The 23,948-nt window shown below is 39.4% G+C and overlaps 2 protein-coding genes across 9 annotated transcripts in view; one reads left to right on the forward strand and one right to left on the reverse strand.

Annotated features, from left to right (window-relative positions):
* The window catches only part of TMEM135 (transmembrane protein 135), a 279,815-nt gene extending 261,502 nt beyond the window's left edge, over positions 1-18,313 (forward strand). For 6 of the 8 annotated variants that reach the window (XM_021062615.1, XM_021062616.1, XM_021062611.1 and 3 more), the window contains 7 exons: positions 2,456-2,525; positions 5,823-5,990; positions 8,479-8,542; positions 9,834-9,910; positions 13,482-13,580; positions 14,397-14,464; positions 16,523-18,313. In XM_021062615.1, the coding sequence (XP_020918274.1) occupies positions 2,456-2,525; positions 5,823-5,990; positions 8,479-8,542; positions 9,834-9,910; positions 13,482-13,580; positions 14,397-14,464; positions 16,523-16,655 (679 nt within the window). In that variant the 3' untranslated portion in view covers positions 16,656-18,313. The remainder of the gene's footprint in view (positions 1-2,455; positions 2,526-5,822; positions 5,991-8,478; positions 8,543-9,833; positions 9,911-13,481; positions 13,581-14,396; positions 14,465-16,522) is intronic. The other 2 variants (XM_021062612.1, XM_021062614.1) reach the window with 1 other exon arrangement.
* Positions 4,699-23,948, reverse strand: LOC110255411. Its single transcript, XM_021062619.1, has 4 exons — positions 23,920-23,948; positions 22,360-22,443; positions 17,622-20,901; positions 4,699-5,075 (listed from the first exon to the last, which is right to left on the reverse strand). Exon 3 carries the CDS (start codon positions 20,715-20,717, stop codon positions 20,253-20,255), a length of 465 nt encoding a protein of 154 aa, XP_020918278.1. The 5' UTR covers positions 20,718-20,901; positions 22,360-22,443; positions 23,920-23,948; the 3' UTR covers positions 4,699-5,075; positions 17,622-20,252.

Below are 23,948 nucleotides of genomic sequence, written 5' to 3' on the forward strand. Positions count from 1 at the left end.
TGTCACTGTTTGATATGATATTTATTTGTACCATGTCAAGGTATTTTTGTTTACTTTCAAATAATGAAAAAAAATTTTTATAAGAAATGTGCCTAGAGTTTTATAAAAAGGCACATGATGGCAAGTGAATATTATTTATTTCTGGCAGGACTGTAGACTGTTATATGCCTTTAAAATAGATTTACATGAAAACAAAATACTTTTCTATTTCAAACTACGCAGAGTTGCAGGGGGGCAAGAATAAGGAACTTCGGGAGACAGATTAATATATGCAAGTCGAATATGCCAAGTGTGCAAAGGAGAAAGAAAAGTTCTGAGAGAGATTCAAGAAGCTATAGGAATAATAGGCAAACTTTAAGTAAAGAATATTTTGCAAGATGGAAATGTTTTTAGGGCTTTGGAAATAAAATAAAAATTTTTTATTTGTATATTACACAAAGACATCTGTCTATGTTTTATACAAGTCTTCATTTGTATTTCACATATTTAATATATTTCAGAAAATAAATTTAATGGTTTCAATTAGAATATCAGCCAGTAAAAATAATCTCGTGATATTTTAGAGAGTGTAGAATGAGGAGGCAATACAGAAAGTCAGGGGATCAGTTAGAGGAAGCTGAGCCCTTTAGGAAATATGAAGACTTAGGTTTGACTCTCATTTTACCCCGCCCAGTTTTGTGTCTCTGAACAAGTGATTTAACCACTCTGCATCCCAAAGTCCTCGTTGGTTAACTGGGGCTAATAATCACTATTAAAGGAGTGTTGTGCGCATTTAATGAAATAACATAGGAGCTGCCTCACATACATGATCACCAACTAGGTGCCCCAAATTTTATACTAAATTTAAAGACTTTGTCTTCATTTTGGCATACACCATAGACAAAAGTAAAAAGAAAGAAAGGGATAGTAGAAGGCTGGAGTAATTGTGGTAGGGAACTTACGAAACCAGTTCAAATTATGCATTACCTTAGTGGAGAAAAGGGAGAGGGGATCCTGTTCATGGGACTCCTGTCAACAGGAATCACAGGGGAATGCAGAGAATGTGTGATGTGGGTGACAAGCCTTGGGTCTCCTGGCAGAACTTGTCAGAGTAGCCTCAGTGAGTCCGAGTCCGCTGGTGTGAAAGCAGGTGCAGCACAATACAGAAGCAGGGCAGATAATATAGGAGGTGGGCAGTCCAGCACTTGGGAAGCCATTTCAGTGAAAGACTAGGAAGGATTAAATGACAGCATAGTTGATAATCAGAATTTAACTTCACTAGCAAAGAGAGTGCACCGATTTCTCTGTAGTTCTGGTAGCAATGGCTGAGAAACACCTTTGAAGAGGACACTTAGAAGCATGAAGAGTGATGGTTTGCATAAGCCAGCCCTTCTCTGATTTACCTCTTTTCAGGCCCCTAGCTTTAATCACTCGACAGCCTCCCATGACCAGATATGTCATATCATTCTAACGACGTCAGGGCGCAGGTCAGAATGAACTGTTGCGGTCACCCTTGACTAGGAAAGGCTGCCTGTATGCTCCAGCTGCGGTGTGGAATTGGATTTCCGAAAAGGTCTTGATAATCATCAATTTGCAAATGGAATTAGAGAGATGTGGAGCCAGAATATCACTCTACAAGTTATTGTTGCAAACAGGAAAGAGTTAATGTGTTCCAACCAGGAAGATAATTAATTAACTGTGGTCTGAACGAATTTGAAAGACTGCTTACTTTGGAACATGAACTCTTCAGAGAGAAAGGGGGAAAGCTAAACCCACAGTGGATATTCTACTTGCTTTTTTATGCCGGGAGTGAATGAATGGTCCCAAAGTTGACCTACCAAGTAATTAAACTAAGTGTGTCTTGAACAGGAGTCCTCCCAGAAGAAAGGTTTACTAAGCACCAGTTTACAGTTAAATCACAAATAACCTACTTTTGATTTCTCACATGATCTTTCTACATTTATTTTAAAAGCCAAGTTTTAAATTCTAATACTGTATCATGTGTCTTTCCCAGATGTTTTCTCTCAAATATAATTAAGTATAAATTCCTGTAATCTGAGCGCATTTTCGTTATGATTTTTGTTCAAGTACTGACTTCATGGATGATTTATGACCGTTATATGCGACAATAAGCGATTTAAAGCTTCCAAAAGATTTGGCAGAGTATAAAGATAACATATACATATTTTTCATATTTAGTCACAAATATTTATCAATACGGTTTTTCTGTTTCAGTCAAGTATTTTGATTGCAGTCACGTATTTCACACAATATGTCAAATGCTGAGCAGCAAAGGAAAATCTGTTATCCTTGCTTCCGGATGTCCAAAGAAATCAGAAATACACACACTTAGAATTGAGTTGATAATGTTTTCTTCTTTTTTGGTTAGAACATTTTAAAAAGATCAACACACACACAAACACGTATATATGCGTGCATGCACATATTTTAATTTGTTTTTTTGGATTAATTTCAGATGTAAGCACGGACCAAGGCATAGGTGTTGCAAACACTATGAGGATAATTGCATCTCTTATTGCATTAAAGTGAGTATATAGAATCTACTTTAATAACCACAGGGAATGTGTATAGAACTTATTTATTAAAACATAATTTCAAGGTAAGTGGAAAAGTTGACCCTAATTGCCATTATTCTTTGCATTTAACTTGAAGAATAGACATTTGTGAGAAGTAGGTAACAATTTAACTTTTAGTATTCACTTAGATCCTTTGTTAAATAATCTTAAAATCAGCTTATTTAATTAGTGTAAAACTTACAAAGTAGAAGAGAAGGTGAAGCAGCAACAATAAAAAAGACAGAAAAATTTGTGCTTTGCAGTGTACCCTCAGTAGCATACATCTTCAGTCAGGACCCCTGGACTGTGCTGTGTGCTAGCCGGTCAGCAGTCACACACTGTATATACACTGCACAGTCTGGCCAGCGGCATTTGGTTTGGGACTTGAAACGCTGTTACATTTTTTAAGGCATGGTGGTAACTGGAGCAGGTCCACAGTTGTTCTACATTAAGAAAGTTAGTTCTGCCCACTGGCATAAATTCCCCACTCCCTAATATATTAGTGTACCAGTGCGGTGCTCCCCACCCATCCCCCCGCCCTGTGCCCACCCCCGACCCCCACCCCCACCCACTCCTGGTAGGAAGTGACTCTCATTGCCGTTAGTCTGACACAGGTGGCCACATCTGCTGCAAGTTCTTTAGTTTTGGATAATGCTCCACCAATCTTGATGCTTTAGAAAATTTATGTTCTTTCTTACAACATCTGATCTCCACCTAATTGATGGTGGGAAGAGCAGAGCTGTACGGCACCCCAAAGACAGACTCCTGACAGTCACTCTTAAAGGGAGGAACTGTACCCACATTAGTGCCTGTGAATGTGACTGCCTGGGGCCCAGAGCTGATGGTGACACTCACCCAAGCCAGACTTACCCTTAAAGTCCTTTAAGACAGGGCCAGGGGTAAAAGCAGTAGAGTATTTTTTTCAGTTGTGCAGTGGTTTCTGATAACTCTCCTTCCAAATCTGATTTCCTGCCCCATTTTGAAGTGGCACAAAAGGGGGTGGGGATGTTACTGGCAGCCTCAGAGTCTGCCAGCTTGAAGAGTTATTCTTCTCTCCAACTGGACAAAATTCTAGTTCATGGGGAGACTTCAGGGAGCAGAACTAAGAAAAGTATGCTAACTAAATCAGAGGGCTTTGAGAAATTTGGGGGAGAGGGGAGGTCATATTTTTAAAGAGTGTATAAGAGAGTAAGAGTTACTAAACAATGAAAAAATGTAGTCATTCCTTCAAATGTGTACCAGTACTATAAATTTGCTAATTTATGTACCAATTATAATACTATGTCCATGAATGTAAAATTATTTGGAGACCTTTGGGTGAGAACTTTATACCACAAATAGAGTAAAATATATTTTGACAGTGCACCTGATTATTCCATGGACTCAGTCACACCTCTTGTTAAATCACATCCCTGGGAGTTCCCTGGGAACCTAGTGGTGAGGATTCAGTGCTTTTACCCTTGCAGCCCAGGTTCCATCTGAGAACTGAGATCAAACATTAAGCTGTTGCATGCAGTGGCCAAAAAACAAAAAACAAAAAAAACCCATATCTCTGAGTCAATATTCAGATGAATTACATTCCCTTCAACTCACTATACACCATTCACACTAACTTTTTGTTAGTACCCGCCAGTCTTTTTTGGCATTGTACTTTTTGTGCAAGCTATCTGAAATGTTTTTCTCAGGCTGGCTCCTTCTCTTTTGTGTCTACTTAAATGCCACATCCTCAGCAGCTTCCCTCGCTGCTCAGTCTAACACAGGTCACCCTGGCGATTTCCCTCCCAGTGCCCTGATGATTTTCATCACAACACTTATTGTAATCTGTTATTATTTTATGTTTGTTTCCTTATTTTCTCTTTCTCTAATGAGCATGGATGCTCCATGGAGGCAAGAACTTTGTGCCCTCTTCAGACTCTATCCCAAGCATCTAGAGTAGTTTGGCACAGGAGAGGCATCCACAGAATCTTTCCAGGATACGTGAAAGGGTGAACGATGGAGGGATGAATAGATCTCTTGAAAACAGCCTGAAACGACTGAACATGATTGTGATCTGTGAGCCCTTAGGTTGATGTTACGAGATTATCAACGACAAGTTCGAAGTGTGACCATTTCATGCATGAAACAAAACGCTAGGCAGTTTCAGTTCAGCAAATGCATGTTCATTCATCCTAATTGATTGGACAATTCCAATTTCCATGGTTTAACCAGGTATTAGGTAGTTTCAGGTAAATTAATGAATGTTTCTTCATAGTAATTCAGTGTTTTTCTAAAAGAGAAGGCTGCTATCCAGAAAATACAAACCTGACCTTTGCACCTTAGCAGTAGACACCGCTAAGAATGTGACTTTTTCCATTCCGGGGTGGGGGGTGGGGGGGGCGAAGGAGCTGGAGGATGGGAGACCAGCACTACACTGTGTAGTTGAATCCTGGATAAAATACTCTTCTTTTTGATAACATTTTGTTTCTAGATAACTGGAGTTTTTCAGTCTCTCAGTGTTAAGTGACATCCAACTTCATCTTCCTAGAAACGGAAATCAAATTGTCCACGTTAGTCAGCCTTGTCCGCTCCCTTTTACACTATAAATAGTTGCGGGTCACAGAGAAGTGTTGATAGCAAATGTGGATTTATAGCGTATTTGCTTTTCCAAGTTTCATTTTGTTTACCTTCAAGCTACCGTTCCCTAGAGATGTTTTAGCCTGACACATTGAGTACAGAACTAATAACCTAGATAGTACGATTTCTTTTCCTGGGAAATTCTTTAAACCTGATCACTTAAAAAGTTGATACCAAAGGTCTGAACAAATAATACAATTATTTTTCTGTCTAAAGAATCCCTACTCAAACTTCTTAATGATTAAGAAGTGTTTTCTGTTAAAATTTCCAAAAGCACTTGGTTTTGCTAACTTTTTTTTTTTTTTTTTGAATTTCGGTGCTTTTGTTTCTAAACCTCAGTTTGTTACTTAGGAAATATAAATCCCAATTACTGTTAACAAAATGTCAAGAAGTGGAAGTTGGATCACAGACAGGCATGGCCAGAGCTTTGGAAACTTTTTAAAGTCTTTGCAAGATTTCACCCTTATTTTTAGGGCAATTGTTTTAAAATTGTTTGAGGTTTTAGGACTTAATTTTGAAAACAGCTGTGATAAAAACTGGTCTTAATTTTTTTTTTTTTTTAGTGCTGTTTTGATTCCCAGACAATATAACATTTATATCTATCAGACTTTAAAATTTGGTTATAAATCAGAATTTCCTCCCAATTTTCTCTAGGGTTTCATCAGAATGTTTAGCGTGGGATACTTGATCCAGTGCTGCCTCCGAATTCCCTCTGCATTTAGGCATCTGTTTACACAGCCATCCCGGCTACTTTCTCTCTTCTACAATAAAGAAAACTTCCAGCTTGGAGCTTTTCTGGGCTCTTTTGTTAGTATATACAAGGTAAGGCTTTCAGAAAGAAAAGTGGGAAATAAATAACATGGATATTGTTAAAGTGAGACATGGGGGAGTTCCTGTTGGGGTAATGAACCCGACTAATATGTGGGTTTGATCTCTGGCCTTGCTTAGTGGGTTAGGGATCTGGAGTTGCCACGGGCTGTGGTGTAGTTTGCAGACACGGCATGGATCCTGTGTTGCTGCAGCTCTGATTGGACCCCTAGCCTGGAAACTTCCATATGCTATAGGTGCGGCCCTAAAAAGCCAAAAAAAGAAAAAAAGAGAGATCAAGAGATGGCCTTAGCAACTCATTTATCATTTTTTTAAAATCATTTTTCTCTAGTGTTTGTATCTTATCACCTAATGTACACAGTATATTGGGAACAGAGGTTGGAGATAGTTCTTCTTTTAAAATGCTATTTATTATGCTTGAAAGGATAGATATATTTACTTCTTTCTTCCTATCTTCCTTTCTTTCCTTTTTTCCCTTCCTTCCCTCCCTTTTTCCCTTCTTTTCTTTCTCTCTCTCTCTCTCTGTCTCTCTCAAAATGTTATGGCCACATTCACGGCATATGGAAGTTCCTGGGCCAGGGATGGACTCCAAGCTGCAGCTGCAATTTTATGCCACAGCTGTGGCAACACCAGATCCTTGAACCCACTGCACTGGACTGAAGATCGAACCTATGCCTCCACAGCGACCCGAGCCGCTGCAGTCAGATTCTTAACCCACTGTACCACCAGTGGGAACTCTAGGATACATTTGCACTTATACATAATACTACAAGATTTTCAAAAATTCATTTTCTTTTTTGCAAATATGTAGTCACTGAAAACATAAGAACTTCCTGATGTCTAACATCAAATGTGATGTTAATATTATACATGGTCTGTTTTTCTTAATCATATTTACTACCTGGTTATTAGTTTCAGCATTTCCATACCCTTCTAGCGTATATCAATCAACCCTCGATAGAACAAGGAAGGATTTTCTCTTGTAACTTATATAACCAATGCCTTATTTTCCATCTTCCACCCGCTCACTTTCTACTGGACTCCCTCAAATAAACCAGTTTCTTCCACCTCTTTCTGTATGTTCCTATAAATGTATCCACGCCAAAGTAAGAACACACCTAAACACACGTGTAGGGATCATCCACAACACAGTACTCGGTAATTTGGCGCAGTAGCCTTTTTTTTTTTTTAATGGGAATCACTAACATGTAAGTCATGTCACTGACATATTTTATTAAACATCTAGGAGTTCCCGTCGTGGTGCAGTGGTTAACGAATCCGACTAGGAACCATGAGGTTGTGGGTTCGGTCCCTGCCCTTGCTCAGTGGGTTAACGATCCGGCGTTGCCGTGAGCTGTGGTGTAGGTTGCAGACACGGCTTGGATCTCGTTGCTGTGGCTCTGGCGTAGGCTGGCAGCTACAGCTCCGATTAGACCCCTAGCCTGGGAACCTCCATATGCCGCGGGAGCGGCCCAAGAAATAGCAACAACAACAACAACAACAAAAAGACAAAAAGACAAAAAAGACAAAAAAAAAAAAAAAAAACCAAACCTAAAGTTTAGGTTCTCAATGCAAATGGTAAAATGCGCGTTCACTAAGGTTGACCTGTATGCATGCGTGTGACATGTATCCATGCGCACACACAGAGTTGCTAAAAGAAAATACTGGGAAAAAATGAATTCTGGAATTACTTTGTATAAGATGATTATTATCATTTTGTGTAAAAGTTTACTTGTAAATGTAGATGTGGATAAAATGTTTTGAAATGGAAGGGGAAAAGTGACAAACTATAAGCATCACTAATGTCTTTGAATATACAAGAGTTAATATTGGCAGTTATGTATTTATATTCACATGCTTTTTCATTTCCTGTGACGTAATGTTTGTATTTAGTCTTAACATAAAATCTTAAATGTTGATTGTAGATTATATCCCACACTTTTAGCCCAGGTTGGTTATTCTCCACTACCCAGCATAGTTTGAGAGCATAGTTTTTTGTTTATTTGTTGTCATCTTTATTGCTATTTATTTGCTTAGGTAATATAAACTAATAGTATTAAACTGAGGAAAATACAACTGGGTCAGAAAATCTCTTATAGAAAATAAGTGTGTTCCAAAGCCCTATGTGATATTTTAAAATTTTCCTAATCTTTTTTCATCTTCATAAGAAGGTAATTAAGAGAAGAACAGACAAACGAATCTTATTTCTTTTGTGTCTTTTTGGTGAACTGACCCTTTTTCCATTTTGTAATGTTCCTCTTTATCGATGGTAATAATCCTTGCTCTGCAATCTACCATGTGTTGCCATGATCAGATAGTGCCTAGTGCTGTGCATTGTGAAGCCTACATTGTCTAATACTAATGTAACTACTCCAGCTTTCTTTTGAAAGTTCAGCTAGTGACTCATTCATTAAAAATGTTACATGCATTTTTTCCCTAGAACTGAAACAACTGAAGTCATTGTATTTTCTTCCTGATACAGGGTACTAGTTGCTTCCTGCGCTGGGTTAGAAACCTGGATGATGAACTGCATGCCGTTATAGCTGGTAAAACAACGATAAAATGTATACACGTGTGTGTGTGTGTGTGTGTGTGTGTGTGTGTGTGTGTGTTTGTATTAGTACATCAGAAAAGTGGTAGGAATGAATCATAAACACTTTTTATTTTCATCTGATTTCTTTGTATCTTCCTTTCTCTATTATAGAATCCCTGTCAAGGCACTAGGATAAACATTTTGTGTTTGTGAAGTTTATATATATATCGGGGCATTCTTGCCTCTGGTGTTTTGAGTTGGCAATATAACAACTTGGGTATCTGTCCGGCTACAGCCAGAAATTCTAGAGACTATGTCACAAAAGAACATAAAGACTCAAAATATTACATAGGTGACTAATGGAAGTGCAAATACATTTCTTAAAATATTCTGATTTTACCACTGACAAGTAACATATTTTAATAATTTTTTAGGAATGCAAATAATTTTATAAAAATAAAAACTAAACATTTTTTGTCTAAGTTCAGTATTTGTATTAAGCTAAATAAACAATTTTCCAGACATTTATTAGTAATATTGCTACTATTAGTATTCTAGGCCTCCCGCCACCTTGGTTTTCTATTTATAGGGAAGGCAATGGAGAGAAGTGTGATGACAACACTAAACATCATTTGAGCCATTAGGAGAATAGATAAATAAATATTTCCACTTAAAATCAAAAATGATACTAGTAGGGAGTTCCCGTTGTGGTGCAGTGGAAACAAATCTGACCAGTATCTTAGAGGATGAAGGTTTGAGCCCTGGCCTCGCTCAGTGGGTTGAGTATCTGGCGTTGCTGTGAGCTGTGGAGTAGGTTGCAGGTGTGGCTTGGATACTGAGTGCCTGTGGCTGTGGTGTAGGCTGGCAGCTGTAGCTCTGATTCGACCGCTATCCTGGGAACTTCCATGTGCTATGGGTGCGGCCCTAAAAAGAAAAAAAAAAAAAGAAAAAGAAATGTTATTAGTAGCCTTTAAAAAAAATTTTTTTTTAAATCATTATATTTGGCAAGACCACTGCTGTTTTTAAAAGTTAAATTAAGAATGTAAAGTTTCTTGTGATATATGTATCAGAACTGTGGTTCCTAACTCCGAAGGTCAACTTTTAAATTTAAAAATATGTGATAATAAATAAGAATTTGCCCCCTTTTAATGTCATCGTGCATATTACTGTCCTCGATTTTGTTGTAACAAAAGGCAGTGCTACAAATCAGTTCTTTCTATTTAAGTGAATTAACATGTCTGAGTGACTTAATAACAAAGAAATACCTTGAGTTCTGATCAGTTTTGCCTTACTTGTTGTTTCAGGATTTTTGGCAGGAATATCAATGATGTTTTATAAAAGCACAACGATTTCCATGTATTTAGCTTCCAAACTGGTGGAGGTAAGTTAACACTTCTCTGCACGTACAGCCAAAGGGTACAGAGCGGCTTTAGCAGCAAATATATATTCTAGGTTCAAATGCAAATTCTAATCTTATGAAAGTATTTATAAAGTTAGTTTCCCTATTTCATGTACCCATTATACATCTTCAACAGTTGACAGCATTTGGCCAGTTTTCTTTCATCTATATTGCTCCAAACCCCCAGGTACCAAATTACCTTAAAGCAGATCCCAGATATCAAATCACTTCATCCGTAAACAACTCAGGAGAAAGAGTTCTTAAAAAATAAAGCTAAAGAATAAAAACTCCTGGGGAGTTCCCGTCGTGGCTCAGTGGTTAACAAATCCGACTAGGAACCATGAGGTTGCGGGTTCGATCCCTGGTGTTGCTCAGTGGGTTCAGGATCCGGTGTTGCCGTGAGCTGTGGTGTAGGTTGACGATGCGGCTGAGATCTGGCATTGCTGTGGCTGTGGTGTAGGCCAGCAGCTACAGCTCGGATTCGACCCCTAGCCTGGGAACCTCCATATGCCGCAGGAGCAGCCCTAGAAAAGGCAAAAAGACAAAAAAAAAAAAAAAAAAAAGAATTAAAACTCCTTAAAAACAAATACATCAACAATGCCACCAGGGTATAATTAAAATACATATACATTTAAAAAATCTGCTCTTTCTTTAATATTATTCTTATCCAGTTAAAGCTTACAATTTCAATGAGATCTCATTAGTGTCTTTTTAAATCCCTTGTTTTAGTCAAGAGCCAAAGTCTCTCTTTAGTTTATAATAGTTACCCCTTTCTCCTTTTTTTCTTCTTTTTTTCCTTGCCATATGTTTGACAATCTAGGTTATTAGTTCTGTGGAATCGCCCACTTTTGGGATTGTGCTGACTGCATCCTTACCGGTGTGGTGCTAACATGTTTCTTAAACGCATGGATTTTCTATAAACTACTAATTAGATCTAGTGACTTCAGCAAGTTCAGGTTCAGTTTCTTTAAGGGGGGTGATGGTGGTAGAAACAAAACTTCACCTTTACTGTGTGTGTGAATTCCTGTTCCATCACATTAGGAAACACAGAAATGTCTGCTTGCCTCCCTTTTTGTGATGCTGAGCGGGACTGGTGTGTGGGCTCAGTGTTGAAAGAGCCAACATGAGCGTCCCCGTTAGTCTTTTACCTAGTTGTTTTAGCAGCCGTTAATAATCACTACCAGGGTTTATTATTTCATTGAGGTTTGCAAAATGATCATAATCTAATATTACTGCTTCTCCATTTATTAGTGGAAATTCTAAAAATAACTTACCCTTTTCAGCTGTCTGGTTACTCTGAAATAGTCTGTTCACAAAGTCATAATAAAGTGCTTGATTACTTTTCCTTTATTAGTATTTGCAGTGAGTTCATCCCTAGCATCCTGCAAATTTGACCTCTAAGTCTTTATTTTCAAGTTATTATGAAGATTTGGAGTTTTACATATTTGGTTTTTTTCAACCCATTGCAGTCATTATATTCACATTGCCCCATCTTTAAGAGCCTCTTCAAGTTGACTTTTTTGTTGTTTCGTTTTTTTTGGTTTTTTGGTTTTTTTTCTGTAAGAACCTATGGAGGTTCCCAGGCTAGGGGTCTAAACAGAGCTGCAGCCGCCAGCCTACACCACAGCCACAGCAATACCAGATCCAAGCTGCGTCTGCGATTTACACCACAGCTCATGGCAATGACGGATCCTTAACCCACTGAGCGAGGCCAAGGACTGAACCTGTGCCCTCATGGATGCCAGATTTGTTTCCACTGAGCCACGACAGGAACTCCTTGTTGGGTTTTGTTTGTTTGTTTTGACATAACGCCAGTGTCGTAGTGCCAGTGTTTGATAGCTTCCTTGCTTTGTGATAAAACAAGATGTTCCAGGCTCACCTGGGATGTTTCCTGCTCTGGACATGGAATCACTCTTTTCTCTGATGGCCTTGAGTTTCTTTTAGTGAGAAATATAGTTAGAAAACTTTATCTTGGTGCTGGAGGTTTTTTGCTCCCAGGCTAGTCATTGTTTCTTGGTCTTTCCAATGCATCGTATTTTTTTTCTCCTTTCTTTTTAGAGAAAGAGAAAATATTGCATATTGATACTTCCGATTCACTGCTAAGGTTTTAAAAATTTTTACAAATTTATTGAAAATCTGTGTCCCTAAAGACATTAAGGAAATTACATATTTGGTTTATCCAAATAAGAGAGAGAGGAGCAAGGGAGGAGAACTTTTTTTCCCTCAGGGCCTTTGGAAGCCACTAGAGAGCTTTAAGCATGGAAGAGACATAATTTAATTCATATTTTAAGGAAAACATCTGGCTTATTTATATAGAGAATGGATTAGAGGCAAGCCTGGATTCTGAGAGAGAACAGTCTCAGGCAGGAAATGGTGGCTTGTGTCAGGATAACAGCAATAGAGATGGAGAGATGTACACAGATTTGGTGTGTGTTGAGGGGATAGAGTTGACAGGACTTGCTAATAGGAAAAGGGGAGTGAGAGAAAGAAAATTTTTTTTAGCCAGCAAAAAAATATATTCTTTGACATAGGGGCAATCCAAAATTGAGATCTGGTTTGTAAAAGTTTTCTCTGAATGACTAGAGTGTTTTAGGACAAGCAGTGGTCTTGGTGTATTTCTTGTATCAACAGGCTGATATCTGATCTTGGCAAAAGAAACTGGTATATACAGTGCGCAGGTCATAACTCTTAAAAACACAGGAAATCAGGACTAAGCTTACCATGTCCTTTTTGGAATTATTGACTATAATATAATAGGCATTTTCCCAGTAATTGAAGTTAATTTTATATTAAAATGCTGTATTACTATATAATGAATATTATAAGTAAAAATCACCTGTATAGACAATTTATTAAAGCATCAGGTCATGACAAGTGGAAAATTGAAAAAGTGGTTCTTCACTGCAGATGGCTTGAGAAATACTACTCAATGTAGTCATCTCTGAAATTCTCTTTGGTCCTTTGTCCTAGTTGCTCCCTCCTGTGGGGAGCCTGTACACACACACATACATACATGTATGTATGTATGTGTGTGTGTATGTAAAAACGTGATAAATGTAGATATACATACATCCACGTATGATGATCTACACATTTAATCTGCACAGATATCTTACAGCCTTACTAGAATGCATTAGTTATTTCTGCTGTGCACTAACCGTGTTTTATTCATTTTAAATCCCTCATTTCCAGCATAGTGCCCAGCATTTAGCTAATGCCATTACGTGCTGAATGAATGAATAGATCTAACAGAGAAGGGAGGACTTGGGCATTGTAGAAAAAGCAATGAGGAATGACATGAAAGAGGTAGAACTAAAGTGCTGTTGAAGTTCACAGCAAAGTAGTATTATGGCATCTGGGGTTTGGGGTGAGGGAAGGAGAGAAAGGGAAGGGCCGGCACTTAACACCATCAGGGATGGTGCAGCCCGTGATTTGAGCTCTGAAAGGAGTGTAGAAAAGAAATTCTTGTAGCTAGGGAACATGTTGCTCCACTTTGTTGTTAATGCTGTTTAAAGTTGTTTCCTTGAAGTCTTGTATTATGCTTGTTTTGCAGACAATGTATTTCAAAGGCATTGAAGCAGGAAAGGTTCCCTATTTTCCCCATGCAGACACTATCATCTATTCCATCTCTACAGCAATTTGCTTCCAGGCAGTAAGTATAGCCTTTTGAAATGAGAAACAGAATTATTTTCTGTTTCTAATGTACATTGAACCAGTGGGGGGAAAATAAAGGTCTGGTAACATTTCAGTGTATTATATTTTACACTTTTTTGGTTGTTTTAGCAAGATCCACTTGTAAGTTTCAAATCATTAAACATGTTAACTTAGTGGGCCAGGTCATGTTTTGTAAGTACAACAAAATTTAGGTTTAAATAGAGTACAATTTTTATAGGTAAATTACCACTCTGGTACCTTGGCTCGAATGCCCTACTTTAACTATAATTCTTCTAGGAAAAAGATACCATGGGCATAAATAAGAATAATTGCATTTCCCCAGTATTACTCGGGCAGTGAGGATAGGGGTAGAATCTAGTGTAGTAGAAGTGTTGCTCCACCTCTTGAAGTTCTGTCGTCATCTTTATTGATGTTAATGGGTTTAGGGCAGTTATAAAGTTTTGGGGACAGCTTTTATTTGCACTTACAGTAAAGCTGCCAAGTTGGTAAACTTCTTATAACTAGGGAAGTGCCAACTATCTGGATGGGTATTTAACAAATGCTTCCTAATAATAATGACTATTAACTCAATCATTATTTCATGAGCAATACCCCTATTTAAAGGCAAACTTACAAAGATTCTTGAGCGGTATCACCTTATACCTGAATGCATATTTTTGTTACTACCGTCATCACTGTCATTTTTGAAGTACAATAGAGATAAAAATAGAGATAAAAGTATTTTGTTGCCTAAGACTGCTATAATATTTGCTATTTACTGAAAGAAATCTCAAATCAAATACTCTAATCTTAGGCTGTCATGGAAGTTCAGAACCTGCGACCGTCTTACTGGAAGTTTCTTTTAAGGCTCACCAAGGGCAAGTAAGTGACTGACATGTTTAACTGGTCACAGAAAAAAAGCAATTTCCATAAAAAAGATTTTGAATCTTTTTGTCTATGTTAGGGCATGGTCTTTCAGTGGTAAAGTAGGTATCTAGATATAAATTCAGTATGACCTAATATTTAATGACAATAACATGAGACATTTTTATCATAAACATTATTTTGACTATTCTTATCTCTATCTTATTTTAGATATTTTAAGTGTTCTAGATTAATATATTGATTTGCAAACTGCTACTTTGTTACTACATAACAAACTTAAATCTCAATTTTTTAAGTCTTTTATCTCTTCTTTTTTCATTAAAAATATTAAACAGATTCATTGCAAATCATGCCTAAACAACTGGCTGATTTCCACTTTGGAAAAATAATCATACTCTCTTGCCTGCTTTTTAAAGCATATTTTTCTTTGCCTTTGCTGTCATGTTGTTTTTATTATTATTGTTGTCAGCATTTCCTGACATTAATTTTTTGAGAGGCAGCTTGACCTGTTGAAAACACCATAAGCTCTGGAGTTGAACGGACCTAGGTTTGACTCCAGCTCTGATACCTTGAGCCGTGTTACTGGTTGGGAAAGTTGTTTTTCCTCATGAGCCTCAAGTTGCTTTCTCTCTACAATGAAACAATAATACATATTTTTGTATGGTGGTGGGAAAATGGAGGTATCTGTAGCAGCTCTTAGTAGGCACTCAGTAAACAGCAGCTGCCATTAATATTCCTGTCATTAATAGTAATAAGAGCAGACAGTTGTATAGCGCTTGCTTTGGTCCCAGAAGTGGTTTTAGGATACGCGCATACACACAACAAAACACACGTTTACATACATGTATGTTTAATCCTTAAACTAGCTCTGTGAGATAGGTACATTCAATTCCGGTCTTTACATGTGAGGAAGCCAAGATGTACAGAGGTTAGACACTTGGCAGCATCACAGAGCTAGTCAAGGATGGAGCTAGGAGGTGAGCTGGGCAGTTGGGCTGCAGAACTCTTCCTCTTAGCCATGACACTGTGTGTATCCTTCATGTTATTATTTGATCATGTATTTCTTTGTCAAGTATTTTTTTCTTCACATCAATGAGTTCAACCAGTTAATTATTTTGGAAGGGAACTTACTTTGGAAAGGAACTAAAAGCTACATTTATTGGCTCTAGGAATAATGATATTGGCCAATGACTCAAAACGAATTTCACCCTGGTATCTTCCCTTGAGAAGTGCTTATGATCAGGCACCGAGACACAGAAGGTCCATCATGCACATTAGCTAAATGTGGGTCTTTTTTAAAAAAATTTTTTATCTCGGTAATGGATAAAATGAAGATGTGTTTTTTACTCTTCTGTATCTATTAGAAATTTGAAACCCTATGGAGTTCCCATCGTGGCTCAGCAGTTAACAAATCTGGCTGGTATCCATAAGGACACGGGTTCGATCCCTGGCCTTGTTGGGGATCCAGCGTTGCCGTGAGCTGTGATGTGGACCAGCAGCTACAGCTCTAACATGGCCCGAGCCTGGGAACCTCCATATGCCATGGATTCGGCCCTAAAAAGCAAAAAGAAAGAAGAAATTTGAAACTCTGTATGCGCTTTCCCACCAGTCATTAAATATGTGCACATTTGGATCTCTTTTCTGTTGATCGTAAGACATTAAAATTTCAATTATGAGAAAAGTTACATTTAATTCTTTGGTTTCACTGGGAAATGTTAGCTCATTGTTTGTTTATTTAGTGCCCTGTGATTTTATTCATCAGAAAAATCATGATGAACCTATTTTCTATTTGACACAGTCCAGTGGAAAAATGTTAGAGGGATTCGAAATAGTGATAGGAATCTATGGAGTTTCAGGTTATCATCTCTTTCAAGAAAATGTGGGGCAGTGGCTCTTAAGGAAGAGCATCAGAGTGGCTTCTGAATCTCCCACTGTGCCTTTTGCCATGTCAGCCTTTTCTTCCTCCCACCCCATGAAAGGTAATTTGAATAGAGTGAATCATCTTCTTTTATAAACGTCATTAACTACTTGTTCCCTCTGTCCTCTGTTTTACAGGTTTAATGTCATGAACCGAAAAGTCCTTGATGTTTTTGGTACTGGTGCCTCTAAACACTTTCAGGACTTCATCCCTAGGTTGGACCCAAGATATACAACTGTAACGCCAGAATTGCCCATCGAGTTTTCTTGAAGATGGCTAATTTCATAATGTGACTTCATGTTTCATTATTTTGTCCTGGAGAGTTAAATATGTTGAACACAAAGAATGGGGCCTGAGCTTGAACTTCAGTGTTATTTCAATGAAAGATCCTCTTTTTGTGTTTGTTTTTCTTACCAATCAGAAATACAGAAGCTTTTTAGGCAGGTGTTGCTTAATAATTAAGCTCCCTCTCTAGCCAGAATCTTATTCTGGATCACTGTAGTTGTTGACATTGTGATATATTATTGATTAAATTATGTCCACAAGCAATATTAAAGAATCTATGTAGAAATGTAGTAACAAATAAGAGTATAGTTAAAATTACTTTAACAGATGTTTTTGTTCATTCCAATATCATTCTTGGTTAAAACTAAGAATATGTCTACGTTTTAGGATACAAAGGATCACGGGTACATGGATTTGGTCAGCATTTTTTTTTTTTTTTTTGGACTTTTGAGTTGGTAACTATGGTAGTGAAATGTTATGAGGCAAACTCTTCACAAACAATGCTGCTTTTGTATAGAGCAATTTAATCAGAGAGAGTGGCTATTCTTACTTCAGGGATGCAAAGACGGGTCTCGTACTGTTTGGATAAATGCCGTGCTGTTTGTGCTCTTCTTCCCCTGACACCTTCATCTCTTTCCATGATCAGGTGGGCTCTGTGGCAGCCCAGTGAACCTATGTATTAATGGCAGGTTAGGAGCAAATGGAAATTGACTTGTCTGATACAACTGAAATGTATGTTTTAATCTTTTACCGAAGCATTGCACTTGAATATTTAAATGCAAATGAAGTTACTTTTAAATTTCCTGTAGGTTTGTTATGTTTGTTTTCATTTCTAAGGACTCAATTCTTCAGAGCTAAGTCTATATGCCATGGTTGATTTCGAAGGGATCAAATCCTATGGAACAAAAGTATTTGGGCAAGTTGGGCTGTTTGTTCCCCTAGCTGTTTTACCTCTGCAGATGTTTGATGACTAAAAGCATTATAAAAATGCAGCGGTTGTTCCCAAGTCCATTTCTTCACCAAGTGGATGCAGGTTCTCTAGCCACTTTTCAAAAAATCATTGTCACCATTTTCACTCCTGTTAAAGAAATGACAGAGTGACTGCTGCTGATGAGCTGGTTCAGGATGGCTTTGATGGAAATATGATCACTCTTTAGAGTGTTTCAGGGACAAGTTATTCTTTTCTAAGTTAATACAAGGCTTAAGTGGTAAGTGGTTGCGATGTCTACAGTTAATGTAACATATAGGGATAACGGTATATTTTTTTAATATAATTTTTTTGCTGAAAAGTTTTTGGCTACTGTAAATTAATTATGTGATAGAACTTGTGTTGCAACAAGATTATAACCCAGACTCTTAAAAATGCTTAATCGTCCATATTCGGTTTCGTCCAGCCTTGTGTCCTTCTGTTTACATGTAATCCTAACCTTGGTTGTTCTGGCAGATTGAAACTCAGCAAAAAGGCAGACTCTGGTGCCATGGTAACAGAGAGAGCCACTTTAATCAGGCCAGAGTTTTGCATTGTGATTACCTTTTTCGGATGGATTTGTCTATTAGGCAATACTGTTAAAGGACTGTTGTGGCTCCAGACTCCCAAACTGATAATAAATTAAGTTTTACGTTTTTATTCACTGGAATCAAAAGGATGATTGGTACTGTGTTTACTTTTAAAAATGAAGTATTACAACAGTGAAGGAAGCACTGCTACTTGCATCTCATTTCCTCTATTCAGAAATTATAATATTTTTCCTGTCAGGTTAAATGGAAAACTTTTTAATCCATAAGTTACTATTTTCATTCATATCAAAAGACTATGAAATTGAAAGACAAATGCTACTAAATATGATGAGATTGTTTAGTAAAATTTTACTGGTCAAAAGGTGAATTTCTATGATTTATCTTTTTAAAATATATTTACAACCATCTTTTATTTTACAAAAAATGTAAAATGAAATAACCATCATGCAACAGAGTACAATACAGAATGTATAGTTAGGATGAACAGTGAACTAATTTGCAGTGGTGAATAGAGATGTACAATGGATTTCCTTGGGACAGTCTGCAAAGGATAGTTGTTGAAGCAAACACAAATTGTGTTTATATTCCTGAAGACAATCAGAATGAATGTCTTTCTCCCACTAACTAACCAGGTATTAATTGACACCTTGGCACCAGAAATAAAGTCAAATAGATATCTCCATTCCAAAATACGCTTTTCTTTTTGGTCCATTTATATGCTGAAGACATCCTGTCTATGGTAAGTTTCCTTCCACTAGACCTGATTGCATTAAACACTTAATATGCCCCCTTAGTATTTTCTATATCTTCATGTAGACCAAAAAATAGTGCATTGAGGTGGTTAATAGAATTATGGTTGTTTCCTGTATTAAAATAAAATCCTAGAGGAGTTAGTTCCAACCAAATAAAGACTGAAGTTGCAGGGTAAAAAATGGTCTCAAATCTATTAGATTCTTTCCCATTAAATAGTTTAGTCTATTTTATTATACATTTCTGAGATAAATCCATTGGTTCTCCGTTGTCTTTAAAATAAATTCTCTGGTTCCTTCTGTAACTTTTCTCTTGATCTATAAGCATTGTCTTCTCTCAGTTGATACCTAGTTTATTTTTTGCTTTTATTTCTTTTTAGTCGGTGGTTATTTGGTTTAGAATTTTATCTTTTTACTCTTTGCTCTCAGATTTTATCATTTACTGTCTTCAAGAACAAACATGTCTTTTGTGACGAAATGCAGACTGGTTACCTGTCACACAGTACGTTCTTATTGAGTATTCATCTCCTTGTGAGTTTTGTCTGGGCTAATGGGATTGAGTTGTTAATGCCGACAAAAATGTTTCCACTTGTGTCTGATCACATCCCTGAGCTTTGGAGTCCTCTGACAATGCCTTGTTAAGGAGAATCAATTCCTTCACCCCAAGGAGCTTCGTCCACTTGCTGTGGCACATCCTCCTCTCACTGGCAGGGCCACAGGGGACATGCCCCCTGGGAGCGGTGGGCCTGGTGTTCTTGCTGCCTTTGAATCAAAGTCACCAAGCCCTAAGAGTCCTTGAGGTCTCCCTGTGATTTGGTTTTATTTGCATGTGTCGAAAGCAGTTGGGCAGAGCAACACGGTCATTCTTCCGTGGATGTGTTTTCGCTCCACAGAGAGGCAAGTGTTGGCTTCTGAACGGTGACCTTGCTAAGATGTCTGCTAACCTTTCTCTCCCCAGCACCTTGACCTGCTGCTCCTTGTCTCTTGGGCGCTCATTTGCAGATGGACAGTCTAGGTAACTGAAAATGAGTCACCGAGCGAACGCTAAGAAAGAAGTATTTTCTGCAGGGCTGGGCGGAGGAGGCGATGAGTGCAAAGCAGGCAGGCTGCATCCTCGCAGGGGCACAGCCCTGTGCCTCCCTCCTAACCGCGGCTGGCGGGGCTTCATGTGCGCCCGCCCTTCGTGTGGAGTCAGCAAGGCCCGGCGCGTGAGGGCCTGCGGTGGCCCTGAGGAGACCGGGGCCGCGGCTCCTGGGGCTCAGGGGGCTTCCCCTGCCTGGATACCGCGACCTCAGGGTTAAGGCTGTTTCCTGTCTCAAGCTGTAGCCTCAGTCACTCTGTAAAATCTCCACAGGAGGGAAAAGGGTAACCGCAGAGGGAGGAAGGCTGACGTCGAGGTGTCTCCTCTGGAAGCAGAGGACGGCCGAGGCCTAGCCCCGATGGAGCCACTGTCGCAGAACTGCAGCAGGACGCTGTGGAGCCTGAAGCTTCCGGCCGTGATGAAGAGAGTGAGTGCTCTTTTACATCCAGAGGACAGCGAGTGCCGCTCGTGTGTGTTGGGGGGGTCGGGGTGGGGGCCCCGGTGAGCAGCAGCTTGATGTGGGATCTCCGTTTCCAAGCCAGGGATGGAACCGAGGCTGCAGGGGTACCAGGAATAACGTTTCACCGGAGGACAGAATTGCTGTCTGGTAACTGATTTCTTGCTTTTTGATGCGGTCTCCGCCCCGCCCGATGCCTCTGTCGCAGCTCTCTCCTGTCTCCTCGTTCCTGGCCTTGGCATCCTAAGTCTGGCCTCGTGCCTCTTGCCTTTCTTCTGCTGGCTGGTGTCACATTCCAACTGTGCGCCTTGAATGCGGGCGCGTCTTTGCTCCCTTGGTTGACAGGGGTCAGGCGGGTGCTCTCGAAGGATGTGCAAATGCAGGAAACATCTCCAGGGACGGTGACTTTGATAGAGCCCTGCATTTCTAAGGCAGGAAGGTATGGAGAACAGCTGCACAGGTGTGGAAAGAGACGCTCCTCTGAATGCCGGGCCTTTAAATCCAGGACAGCCGGACTCTTCTCAGCAACCCCCTGACCTCACCTGACCTTTGCTGTGGCTACACAGACGGGGCGAGAACTCACTTCCTATTTCCTATCGCTTTCTCCATTTTCTTCCCACCATTCCCTCCTTCAAGTGTGTCCTAAAGGAAATAATGCACTGGGCTTCTGTTCTTTCTTTCCTTTTTTTTTTTTCCTCTTTTCATCAAACAGTATGACTGGTAAAAAATTCCATGTCATATAGACATGTTTCTTCCTTGTAGCTGCTGCTTAGTAATCACTAACATGAAACCGTTTACTCCACCATTTTCCTTCTAGGTTTTCCCATTTTCCATGATTATCAACAGTGTTCCAAACATCCTCTCCTCTGCCCTCCCTCTGTACATTCAGTGGTTTCTCTGAGTAGAGGTGGAGATTCAGTTTGGGGCAGGAAATGGGGAGGTAACTGACATGGACTATACAGAACTTTGGTTCAGCAAAGCCACTCAACAAAGATTTATTGGGCGCCCACTAACTTCAAGATGCTATTCAAGGTACCAGGGTTACAGCAAAGGAATAACAGCGAGAACTCCCTTAACACTGGGGCTGTAAGCCTTTGTCTGTGCAGACCTGAAAATCCCAGCAATACTCTCTCTCTCTCTCTCTCTCTCTCTCTCTCACACACACACACACACACACACACACACACACATCTGGTCCACAAGAAAGGTCTCAGGCCAGGTGTAATTTGTAATTTTTTATCTGGCTCATAAGCCACTGCAGTTTGCCTGTTCCATTTTTAGTTCAGTTTGGCGTGTGCTGCCCATGCCCCCTCGGGTCTGCATCCCCACCAAAGCATGACGTTCTGATTGTGTCAGCAAACCTCGGGCTGCAGGTTTCCTGGTCTTAGCACACAACATACCCGTCTCAGCCTCCTTCGGTGATGGGGGCGCCAGGCTTCCACAGGTGGACCTGTGGACCTGTACTGGCTGAAGTCACCCAGGAATTTTACTTGCCGCTGTCCTTTCATTTGGGGTCAGGTCGTTTCTGAGGCCTGTTTCCTCGATATCTATTAAACTTTTGTCAGTCATCAATTAACTTCCTTTCTCTTGGCATGCGGAAGTTTCAGGGCCAGGGCTTGAACCTGTGCCATAGCAGTGACCCAAGCCACAGCTGTGACAATGCTGGATCCTAACCCGCTGTGTTACCAGGGAACTCCATCAATTAAACCCTTAAGTGAATTTTCTTTTCAGGTTATTTTGGTCCCACAAGAGGACCCTGCGGCTGTAGAGTGGGATTAATGCCAAAGGCCTAAAAAGGTGCAAAGCAGGAAATGACCCTGTCCTTGGTCGGTCGTTATGGGTTGGATGCCAAAGGGGGGGCATGAGACATGATTCAAGTCTTACCTCTTCGCTCCTGTTTCCGTCTTTACTTTCTCAAGCCTGTGCTTTCCTGCCACATCTTTGCCGTTAATTTCTTCAGTTTGGGTTCTGCAGGGGAAGAAATGAAGTATTTATTTTCCTCTTTGTTTCAGGGAAGATTGAAAGTGAGACTTGTAAGAGCCTAAAGGAATGTCGTAAGGAAAAGAGGTGGCTTGCTTGGTTTTTCTCCCCTCAGAAGTGAGTCAGGGGCCGTTCATTCAAAGTGGGAGTGTTTAGAGTCATGTCTCAGTGGCATGTGTGACAGGTGTACCCTACCAGACTTGGCATAGTGAAGAGGCACAGTCTGTGAAGTGGGGGGAAAGGCTTTTTTTTTTCCTCTCAGAATTATTAAAGTAGGTGCCATTTCCATGGCATTATTTTAAATATAAACCTGACCGGAGGCCAGTGGTCAAACTAGGTATTGACTAGGTATTGGCTTCATCAAAATACTCAAGAGTTTGTGGCATGAATGATCGAATGGCCTTGTGATGCTTAAGAAAGGCAGCAGTTATTTCCTTACTAAGATGGAAATGTATTTAAGTGTATTAAGAGAGGTTTTGTATGAACAACTTCTTCCCTTTGAAATTTAATTTGTAATATAGATAAAACCTGCAAAAACTACAGGAAGCAATTCAGTTGGATCTAAATCTGAGCCTACAGTTTTTGGAAGCCTGTCATTCTCAGGAATAGCAGTAAGGCTCTCTTAACAAATCTACAAAACTGGAGGTATAATCAAATCATCTAGGTTTTTTTTTTTTTTTAAATTAGAACTCTTGTTCATTAGAATTTAAAGTTCAAAAAGGGGATTACAATTATTAAAGCAGCAATATGCCCAGCCCAAGGGGATGGATCATGATTTTTCTAGGCCTTTCATGTTACTCCTCCTCATCCAGATGTTTTTCCAGCCTTTCCTCTGAAGATGGTCATGTGACCCAGTTTGGGCCAATAACATGTCATGGAAAGTCTGGGAAACTCTCAGGAATTTTTCCCCCCCCTGATTAAAGGGAAGCTCTTTTCAACTCCTTTTTTTCCTTTTTTTTTTCCTCCCCTGTTCCTAACACTAGTTAATGGGATCTGGATCTATGGCAACGATCTTGCACACGTGAGGTGAAAAGTACAAAGATGAACACCCACCATGTTAAAGAAATCAGAGCAGAAAAATGGAAGGAACCTGTCTCCCAGATGATGTTCTTGAGCCACTGAATCACTGCCAGTAACCATATTCCTCTGAGCATTTTGAGCAAACAAACCTTGATCGCTTGTGGCTCTATTAGTCAAGGATCCTGTTACTTTCAGCTAAAAACGTTTCTAGTTGACACACTCCAATCCTATCCAGATCAGGCCGCAGATCCATTTTCCAGGTATGCCTCCCTCTCTTGATTTAGAATGTTTTCTTTTCCTCCCCTGCGCCACTTCTGCATGTATCCTGAAATATTCAGTCACCTCCTCTTTGAAGGTTTTGCTGATCTTTCATCTGTCTTTCTGAAGCACATTGCTAACACCTCCCGTAAAGCATGTTCCATTTTTGCGTGGCCATGTACTCACCTGCTGCTTCTGTAGATTCTGGTATCCGC

Source organism: Sus scrofa, chromosome 9 (assembly GCF_000003025.6).
Source record: "Sus scrofa isolate TJ Tabasco breed Duroc chromosome 9, Sscrofa11.1, whole genome shotgun sequence".
Classification (NCBI taxonomy): Eukaryota; Metazoa; Chordata; class Mammalia; order Artiodactyla; family Suidae; genus Sus; species Sus scrofa.

What these genes read in the sequence shown, in the direction of transcription:
- LOC110255411 (XM_021062619.1), bottom strand. Translation starts at nt 20,717, where the DNA reads ATGCCAAGGCCAGGAACGAGGAGACAGGAGAGAGCTGCGACAGAGGCA.